Source organism: Etheostoma cragini, chromosome 11 (genome assembly GCF_013103735.1).
Source record: "Etheostoma cragini isolate CJK2018 chromosome 11, CSU_Ecrag_1.0, whole genome shotgun sequence".
NCBI lineage: Eukaryota > Metazoa > Chordata > Actinopteri > Perciformes > Percidae > Etheostoma > Etheostoma cragini.
Window position 1 is genome coordinate 28,876,683 of NC_048417.1, and position 10,275 is coordinate 28,886,957.

Sequence of the window (10,275 nt, forward strand, 5' to 3'; positions counted from 1 at the left end):
CCCCCCCCCCCCCGTAGTAACGGCCCTGTGGATCAGCATTGAAGGAGGTTTTCTCAGACCTGTTGGTGTCTTTCTAGTTACATAGTTCAGTACCATGATGGTCCAGAATGATGTTTAAATGCACAGTTAGCACGGACAACAAGGTTTCAAAGAGAGACCGTGAGAGGGTGCCGGGCCCCCTAAAGCTAAAGCTCTGATCCTAGAGTCCCCCCTGAGGAAAGAAGTAATGCATCCACCAGCCTTTCATTTGCTAAGCAATCCGAGGAGGACAGAACTACTCTTCTTTTATTCCTATTTAAGTTGAAGCCATTTAACGAACTGCCAAACACACGCGTGACACCCATGTAACGATGCAGAGACAGAGACATAGAGAATAAATCAGTTACATATTTAATAGACTAGTTTAGGTGGGATCTATATTCTTTTAAACGGGTGATGAATTAGAAAAGGCACAGGCATTACCACACGCCACGCGAGAATAAAAGAGTCCACTGCAACAAGGACAGGGGGAATATGAGAGCTGTAATCGGATGTGTGTGAATGAATTTGTTCAGTGAACATGCTATGAATCACATCGGGTCATAAAAGCCAGATGGAGCCCAGAGAGGACTGGCACAAGGTGGCGAAGACAGAGACATGAGACAGCAGAGGGACGCTTTCACAAGGCACCACTGCCCCCAGGTGGAGAGAAAAGGGTCCACAAAACCTGGTGGGACCGAACGGAGTACATCTACTCATGTACTGGACTTAAGTACAAATGTTGAGGTAATTGTACTTTACTCTTAAGTCTTGTCTTTTTCTGCAAGTACTTTTACTTTTATTACTTTATGTACATTTTCTGACTTACATACTTTTACTTCTAACAGAGTATTCTTTGAGTGTGGTATTAGTACTTTTACTTAGGTAAATGACGTGAATACTTCCTCCACCCCTGCAACAACCAATGAGTAGATAACTGGGACTCATTTTGCTAAGCAAGATCCCCAAAAGTATTCCAAATATTCTACCTATCAAAGAGAAACTGTGTTTTTAAACTATGAAAGAAAGCTGTGATTGTTTTTAGAAGTGACTCCTTCTCCCCACGGGAATGGAATGTGGAGAAGACTACTGGGGGAAGGGGACCAGCCCCGTTGTGTGCATGAACCTGACTGAGTACTGATGGAAGCCCCTTTCCTACCGGGACACTCGCAGTGAAAGAATGCCGAGTGGGAGAGAAGCCTGGAGTCGCTCTTGTCACAGCCACCTCCTATAACTAAATATATGGAGACATTTCTTTGGCGTGCTCCTCATAAACGTCAGCGTTATAATGCTCCATAATCCCCACTAAGAGGGTGATGCAGGACGTGTGTGACAGCTAGATCTGGACCTTTTTTTCCCTGTGGATAGGAGACGTTTTTTCCCCCTAAAGAGCAGGAATGTTTCTGTATGTTTCGCCAGCCATGCATCACCGGGAAGAATGTAGCGAGGATCTAAAATAGGAGGTATGATCATTAGTTATGTCCCAATGCCCTATGCAATATTAGAATAGAGATGCAGTCGCAACGCCCTTGTTGTAGCCTCCTGGGGGTCTCACGTCATTGTCCGTCTCAAGGTCTCACATGTTTGTATCAGGACATATTTACAGAGAAAAAAGGACGTTGTGATGTAAGTGTGCCATCAGTGTTTAGATAAGGGTTAGCAGGTTATATATTGAGCTGTTCTGCATGTAACTTCTTTACTGGAATTTACAATTGGAAGCACGGGCAGAGGGGGATACTATGTATCTGTAAAAGCACCATTAGCTGGAATTATTGACTAAAGTCACAATATTTTATTTTAATACACAATAGTAAAACACAGCAGAAACTGCTGCAGCTCCTAGCTCCTGCTGCTATGACTACTACATAAATCAAATGCCTTATACAAGCCATCACTTGTTTCTGGCAAGTTATGGTGACGTGCACATTACAAATAAATCTACTTTTCCTTTATTTCTGGTGGTTTATGAAGTAAAACAAGTCAAATGAGGAACCGAATGCTTTGTGTTGTTAAAACAACAAAAGCAGCGGAACCTTTAGCTCCAGCGCCGGTCAGTCGGCCTCATTTGAGCGCTGCACACAACATGGCGGACAGCGACAGTAGAAGTCATGATAGCGGAGAATAACTCTCAGTTTCAGCCGAACCAAGCTGTATTATTTCAGTATTAATCAATGAAGTCGCATTTGGAAATGAACGACCAACACGTTGGAACGTCCACTGCTGCTTTCTGAACGGAACAGGTAACGTTCCAACATGTTACAACTTTTGGAAGAATAACCCTTTAAATGGACTTTCTGGACAGTTTGGTGCAATAAAGGAAGTCTTACATGATATGTGCAGAGCTGTAAGGGTAAGAGCCTTTGTATTGGTGTAGTATCTACAGGTATTAGAGCATTTAGCATGTCCATTCATGTTAATAAGTCACCACTTTATTACACGCTGTATTAGCTTCTTATGATGTAAGAAGTGAGCCAGACAAAGGGCCAAATAATGAGCCACCTGAAGAGACAGGAGCAACAGGTGAGAAGATCTGGGTCTGTCCAACATGTGGACACCTGGACCAGTCCCAGCTGGCCTGCCAACCCGTGGCCTAGGTTTAGTTTCCAGATGTTGGGACCAGATATCATGTTTATGCACCTATTTCTGCATCAAATAATGCTGGAAACCGTTGATCATACCTGAAAACAAGCCCCTCAGGTGTTTTGTTGGGGAAGCCAATCTCTTTAAATGTGCATGCGGCCCTTATTCATGTGAAGGTGATACTCTGTCCTTTCCTCGGCTGCAGGCAGGTGGGAAACCGCAGAGGACGATGTTTGGTCTCCGCCTGTCCCTGAGGCTTCAGCCCGGGACACCGCTGTGCTCCGTCTCCCGGGAGACCGTCCATAAACTGGCTTCGCTTCAGAAAGCCGCGTTGCTTCCCCCGAAGAAAGTCCAAGGCTTACTCTACCCCTTCAGTGAGCTGGAGGCTTACCTGGACAGGTACTGCGTTTGGTTTCTACCCCCGAGATGTTGGACGTAGAGCGGGGCCATCTGGAGAAATCCAACATCCCGATATGTTTGATACATATTATTATAGTCTTTGTACATGTGTTCTCAGGGTTAGGTTTACATGTAGGGATATGTAGTACTTTAAATGAATCTGACCCTACCCTGTGGATTGTCGGGAGCCTGACCTGTCGATTGGAATCCCTCTCAGGTCTGTGGACAGGACCCAGTTCCAGCTCTTTCATCCCAGTTTGGAGGACATGGTTAAATCGGAAAAGCTCTTCTGCTCGTCCCCGTCTCATAAGATCGATTACTACATCTCTGCGGAGAGGCTGGACCATGTCCCTGCACTGAGACCGCCGGAGGTTAGTGGGCAGCCTCGGTCACACCGTCACCACCCGGCTCACATACAGTACCACCAACATGTCCTCTCCTGAAGTTACCTCATGGTATTGCTTTGGGTTTCTCTTAAATATATGAACTTAAAAAATTGGTATTGTGTAGGGAATGGTGTCAAAGTGACGGTCCGAGGCCCATCTTTTAAACCTGGCCCCCTTCCTGGGCCCAGGTCGTGGACACGTCATGTCTCTTTACCCTCCTGCAGCCTCATACATAATTAAGCATGAGTTGACACTTGATGATAAATGAGCAGATCCGTAGCCTTACACGCAGTAGTGTTCAGCGGAGAGTTCAGGACGGAACGTTGCGTTGCCGGGGACAACGGAGCGTGTCTGGCACGCCGCTGTAGCTCCCGCTCCGCCTCCGTGCTCTGTCCGAGGATGATGTATTCGTAGCTTACTGGCAGCTGAGCCTCCATCCATCTGGCTGGTGTCGGAGAGATGGATGAGCCAGAGTCGTGTCCTGCTGTGGGACTTGGCGGTCGATGGTACCGCAGCAGCAAAATGGTAGCAGCCAATCAGAAGCGGCCTGTGAGCCAGAGCGTAGGTGTGCCTGCTAGTCTGTTCACTGAATGAGGAAAACCTGAAAGACCTTTTTAAGGAAATTATTCCAGCACAAACTCCCCCAGATCAATGAATTCCTAGTGAAAGGTTTGATCCCTGACATGTAGAGCTGGGTGTCACCGACGGTTTCCTGACCGGATTCAAGTCCCAGATCCCATTAGATTTCCATTGGATATCCATCGGGTTACTATACCAACACAGCTTGGATATAAAAGAGCTTCTCAGAGGACTTGTGCTGCACATCGTACAAGCAAGAAGCAACCCTCAGATATTTTATAATACACCAGGTTAGGGCTTATTTTACATCTTAAAGCTTTTTTTTTAAATTGGAGACTCAGCCGTAAAACACAGTCACAGGAAATTGCCATTTCATCACAGTATTTGAGAAGAAAAGGACTAAGAGTGTGTGTGTATGTGTCTGTGTGTGTGTGTGTGTCCCAGGTGTGTTTCATCGGCAGGAGCAACGTGGGCAAGTCCTCTCTCATCAAAGGGCTGTTCTCCCTGACTCCTGAGGTAGAAGTCCGAGTCTCCAAAACTCCAGTGAGTAGTCTTAGCCGACACACTGTCTGTCTGTTTCAGCTTCATGGTCCAGCGGAGTTTGGTGTTTAGCCCCCAACGTCTCCTTCCAGGCAGCTTGTTTAGGGTTGAGGGTCGGTTTAGCTGCCTGGAAGGCAAGAAAACACCATCGAGCTGGTCCAGCTTGTATTGTTCATGTAAGATGACATTATGTAGATAGATGATGCTAGATAGATCTTTTTCTTTATTTTTTTAGTGATATTTTTAAAGTAAAACATGTTTTATACACACATAGTTGGGTGTTGAACCGTAACACCTTTAAATGGGTCCTTAGCATCGAGTCTTAAAACCTGTCTTGTATCTAAGAGACTAGAACATGCTTGTGAATGCTGAAGGCTAAATGGCTAAAGCTAAACTTGATGGCTGGCTTTGGTGCCTAAGAAGAAGGTTAATAGAACCCTAACCCTAATAGTTGGAATGTTTTTAGAATATATTTTTTTCTCCATAATAATAAAGATGCAGTCTTCTGTCCAACAGTTAAATCCCTTTATTTAGATGTCTAAAGTACTAGGACATGTTAGTGGATACAAGGAGCCAGGTAACACATGCAGAGCATGACCACTAGATGGCGCTACAAAATAGACAGAAGATGAAAAGACATAATGAAAAAGATGGGCGTGCAAACCGATCAGTGACCACGTTTACATGCACATAATATTCCAGTTAATGTCCTTATTTTGAAAAAGAGGACATTTTGACTAATCTGTTTCCATGGCTAATGGAAGACAGTACTCCACTAATATTCCTGTTTACATGTAGCTGTGGAAGACCTAATGTTTTCACAGTTTACCAGCGGGGGAGGACTTGTTTGAGCGTCCCTCTTTCGTTCCTTCAACCAGCTTCTAGAAACGTCGTCCTAGCGATGTGTGGACATATCCAAACAGCTGTTGATATCCAAGTCTAGGAACATGTTCACCAGTAGCTGTGTTTCTCCTTCTTATCGGGGCTGCAGCCCTGCAAACTGTTGGCTGCTTGGTCAGTGTACAGAAACCATAGCAACACACCGGGCTGACCATGGGCCATAAACCCGGTAACCCGGTAAAAACCCCGACTGGGACTCAAATTCTTTTGAGTCCCAGTCGGGGTTTTTCTTTGGACATGTAAACGTGCTGTTTACATGTCCAAAGAATGCCTCTAGAACCTGAATAATACAGGAATGCCACACGTCTTCATCGGAAAATGCTATATTCAGAAAAAATCTCGTGAATGTCAAACTGAAGTATGCTGTTTACATGACCTGTATCATAATCGGCATATTCTCGTATTAGGAATGATAGTGGAATATAGGTGTGTGTGTGGAAACGTGCTCAGGGATCAGGCAATTGGTTTCTACATAACAAAGATATCAGCGTATGATTTGTCCGGTTCATAGTTGAACTCATTGTTTTTCCTTCCGTCTTCACTCCCTTCGTATCTCCTCGTCAGGGTCACACAAAGAAGATGAACTTCTTCCGAGTGGGCAGAGCTTTCACCGTGGTGGACATGCCAGGCTATGGTCACAGAGCTCCCAAAGACTTTGTGGAGATGGTGGAGCCGTATCTCTACACGAGGAAGAAGTAAGGCATTTACTTCAGTTAGTAAGAGCTGTGTGCTTATTAAAGTCAAACCAACAGATGGATGACCAGATTGGAATCAGAATACCAGATCCAGTATAGGTACCGGTTTGGCTTGAAGTGTACTGAGGTGTTCTGCGCCTGAAGAGCTGTGCCTGTGCTCTCTGATTGGCCCCGTCCATTAACCCGGTCTTTGCTAATCCCTTCCTGTCCCTCAGTCTGGTGAGGACGTTCCTGTTGGTCGACGGCAGCGTTGGTCTCCAGAAGGCTGACCTGATCGCCCTGGAGATGTGTGAGGAGATCAGACGTCCATATGTGGTACAACACACACACACACACATATATATGTGTGTGTATGTATAGTTGGGTGTATAATGGGTAAAACATTTGTTAAAGAAAATATAAAGAGAGTTCATTGACAATAATACAGGTATGAAATACAAAAATAAAAGTTACATTGCAATATGAGACATGAGACAAGTACTTGAAAACGCAGCACCAAACAGAGAAGCCTTCAGCCTTGATGGAAGAAGAGAAAGTTGCTACAGTTATCTGGGAGTTTGTTCCAGATATGTGGCGCATTGGAACTGAACGCTGCCTCCCCCTGTTTAGTTCTGACTCTGGGGACAGAAGGCAGACCTGTCCCAGACCACCGGAGAGGTCTGGGGGGGTCACTATGTAGCAGCAGGTCAGATATAAAGCCAGTCCTTTATAAACCAACAGTAGGCGTTTGAAACCCATTCTTTGAGAGGCAGGACGCCAGAGTAAAGACCTGGGGACTAGAGTAGTACAGTAGGCTGCCTGATATGAGGAACATAAGCGATGTGTGATAACAGAGTTGATTATGGCAATAACAATATTACTTGCGATAAGTAAACGGATATCAGAAAAGATGTTTGGCCCAGTGGTAAGAAACGGAACAGCAGAATCATGGACAGAGGACATGGACAACACATTACAAAATAGATTCCAGGGATTTAGGCCTGGTGGGGGGCAAGAGAGGCCCTGAGGGCCCCAGGCTCGATATACATTGTGGGGAATAGTGTTCTCCATTTGCTTCTTTTAGGATTCTGCTACAATACAAAAAAGTGTTTTTTGAATTCAAAACAAATGGAAAGGAAATTGTTTACAACATTCTTTAATTGAACATTGAACTAAATATAACAGTCAGCTCTAAAATAAGTGTCAGTTCTATTTTAATGTAGTTTAATGTTTCTCCTAACTGAAGGCTCTGCCACACCACCCAGACGGCCGACTGATCAGCCCCCCCGAGTCGGTCCAAAACGTTCCTCGGAACACGCCAAAGCAACGCCAACACCACCAATACTAATCATCACGTGGGTCTGGCTCCTCCAGAATTATAAAGCCAGAGCGCCATGGCGGCTCCTTGAGAATACGATCTCGTATTTTGCTATAATAGTTAACGGAAATGTGTTTCTGAAAACCTTTGAAGGAGAAAGAGGCCGTGCAGGGTTAGGGGGTTAACCCTAACCCTGACCCTGAATCTTCATCTCAGATCGACAAAGGTCCGTTTGAAAGAGTTTCCTCAGATTTTGACGGACTCCCGCTCGTCACTTCCTGGTTAGCACTCCACCAATCAGTTTGGTCGCTGACTCCTACTGCCGGCCGTCCTATCCAACACGTCCAATCGGCCCCTCCGACTGAAGATGGCACGGAACACACCGAACGGACTCGAGTCCCCGACCTCGCCGTAACATAAAAACATCTCGGAGTGTCTTTCACTACATTTCGCAGCCTTTTGCGATGTGTTAATTATGCCAGTTGGTATCGCGATGACGATGAAAAATACCTATATATTGTGTGGGCCGGGGCCGGGGGTCTGAGACGTGGTGGAGCTAAAGGAAGCCTTGTCTCCTTTTCCCCATTTTAGTCGTCCTTCTGTGCAGATCTTCATCATTCTGTCCACAGTGAATTAATGCTGAACACTCTCACTCAGCTATTTAAAAACTGCTGTCCGCTCTGAAACGCCACGGCTGAGGCGTTCTAATAAAGCAGCCCCACTCTCTATGCAGTCAATTATTCATGCTCCCAGGATATTAAACACTCTGACCATTATTAAGGCTGTGACAGTACAGCTTATAACGAAGGCAACAGAAGCATGAAGACAGGGACTGGAAGGGCCACTTCAAACTGAAACAGGACTAGGACAGGAAAATATGATGATGGGATAAGATACAGTTGTTAGTACCAGATTACCAGCACCTCAGGATGCTGTAATGTAGGGCTGTGGAGTTAGGGAACTGTTAAGTTCTATTCATTGGTTTCCTCCACTGCAACTTAAATGAATGTCGGAATAGAAATGAAATGGGGAAACTGAGACTGCATAGTGCAGCGTTCTTAGCTGCAGACTCTGGTTAATAAATAAGAGAAAAATGAGGATCACAGTGCTGCCTGTTGGAATTTTGTAGAGCAACTGTTATGATTATCGGTTTGAGCCATTTTTCCTCTGATGTCAGCTTGTTAAATTTTGAATATGTTCTAGTTTCTCCTCTCCTCTGGGACAGTAAACTGAACATCTTTGAGGACATCGTCTTGGGCTTTGGGGAACACTGATCACCATTTTTATGAACATTTTGAGATTGAAAAACTAATCCATCCGTCAGTAAAATAATCCGTTAAACAGTTTTTAATGCAGCCCCATTATTTTTGATAATACTTTAGTTTGCTGACCATGTTCTTTAACTGTTTTAAAACCTTTTGTTGTGCAGATGGTGGTGACCAAGATTGACAAATGTGGCTCGGGGACACTGCTGACCAATTTACTGGATCTTCAGGATGTGGTGAAAACACACACCACAAGCTGCTTCCCCCAGCCCTTCCTGGTCAGGTAAGACCACGTTGTATCGGTCTGCTTAAAGAATAAGGCTGGTGTAGGGCTGCTCTATGTGTCCTTTTCTATCGTCCTCCTGATGTCAACTGGCACAATAAACCCTTTGCGAACGTCTGCGTCACAGTGCATACATTGCATGGACACCAAAGTGGCTCCAAATGCCAAGCCTGTATGTTATGGAGGATCTTCTAGTTCTGGTCTGGTATTAGTCACATTACCGTTGCCAGCCACATTGCTACGAGCTAGTTCAGCGTGGCATGCCTGACTGGAGTCCAGGGGTTTTCTTTGGGAGTGGCGGCGGCAGACAGCACGCTGCCGTTCACGTGGAGTGCAGCGGGGCTGAGAACATTATATCTCACACAATTTAAACTCTTTCTTTTCTAAATGAAATGGGATTAGTCCAACGAATAGTTAGGGTTTGCACTGCGTACTGTTAGAATTTATAATAGCTTTGCTTAATATTGTGTGAATTATAATCATCATGTGAGGGTGTTGTGTTCAGTTAGGGTGAGTAAATGTTGCAGTAGAAAAGAACAGCAGTCAGAGGAGTAGTCTGTAATCCTTGTAAGAAATGATGTGCTGGCATGACCTCGTGATGTATCTGCCTAAAGCAAATGTCTCCTGTTAAAGTTGCTGAGCTCTCTGGTTGTGAATGTCTGAAGGTGTGTATAAGGGGGCAGCCCAAAAAGAGGAAGACAGACAATTTGGTAATCTACTGCCAGGGACTTGTCCCTCTGTACTTTGGCTACATCTTGTCTCCAGAACGTTCTGTAATAAAGTACACTCTATACTCCAACTGTCATTGAGAATCTCTTCCTAAAAAAGAAGCTTGGGGCAGAATTGAGTAGCCCAACGGGACCTGAGTGAACCCTCTTCATGATCGGATCAATATGAATGTATCGTTACACCCTTAATGCATCCATACATTTATGTTTTCCCAGCTAACCAATAAAAGCTTCATGAAATCTTGAATTACAGCTTCAGATTTCTGTACAAAGTATTTATGATTAAACAAGATATTTTCCGCTGTAACAGTACAATAACTTGTTTCAAGTCCACTATAGAAATACGTGAAGGTGTTGTTTGGACTGGATGGGTACATTTAGCAGTTTGATAGCCTCCGTTCTCTCTGTCTGTCTCTCTGTCTGTAACAGCTCCCTCCACTTCTGGGGGATCTACCTGCTGAGATGCTTCATCACCCACGTAACGGGGAGCCTCAGGCTAACGGACACTGGTCCCAGCTGACCCTCCCAGAGCCGGCCTTTCTAAGCTCCACGTACATCCACGATGCTTGGTTCACATGCATCTAAACAACTTCTTCAGAGGCTTT

The 10,275-nt window shown here is 44.9% G+C and overlaps 1 protein-coding gene across 1 annotated transcript; it reads left to right on the plus strand.

Moving 5' to 3' along the window:
• Positions 1-2,074: 2,074 nt before the first annotated feature.
• On the plus strand, positions 2,075-10,275 carry gtpbp8 (GTP binding protein 8 (putative)). Its single transcript, XM_034885749.1, has 8 exons — positions 2,075-2,212; positions 2,797-2,997; positions 3,215-3,368; positions 4,407-4,505; positions 5,967-6,097; positions 6,313-6,412; positions 8,824-8,942; positions 10,100-10,275. Exons 1-8 carry the CDS (start codon positions 2,190-2,192, stop codon positions 10,188-10,190), a joined length of 918 nt encoding a protein of 305 aa, XP_034741640.1. The 5' UTR covers positions 2,075-2,189; the 3' UTR covers positions 10,191-10,275.

What these genes read in the sequence shown, in the direction of transcription:
- gtpbp8 (XM_034885749.1), top strand. Translation starts at nt 2,190, where the DNA reads ATGAAGTCGCATTTGGAAATGAA. An exon ending in CTGCACTGAGACCGCCGGAG is followed by an intron (nt 3,369 to 4,406) that starts GTTAGTGGGCAG and finishes TGTGTGTCCCAG; the next exon opens with GTGTGTTTCATCGGCAGGAG. An exon ending in CCCCAGCCCTTCCTGGTCAG is followed by an intron (nt 8,943 to 10,099) that starts GTAAGACCACGT and finishes TGTCTGTAACAG; the next exon opens with CTCCCTCCACTTCTGGGGGA.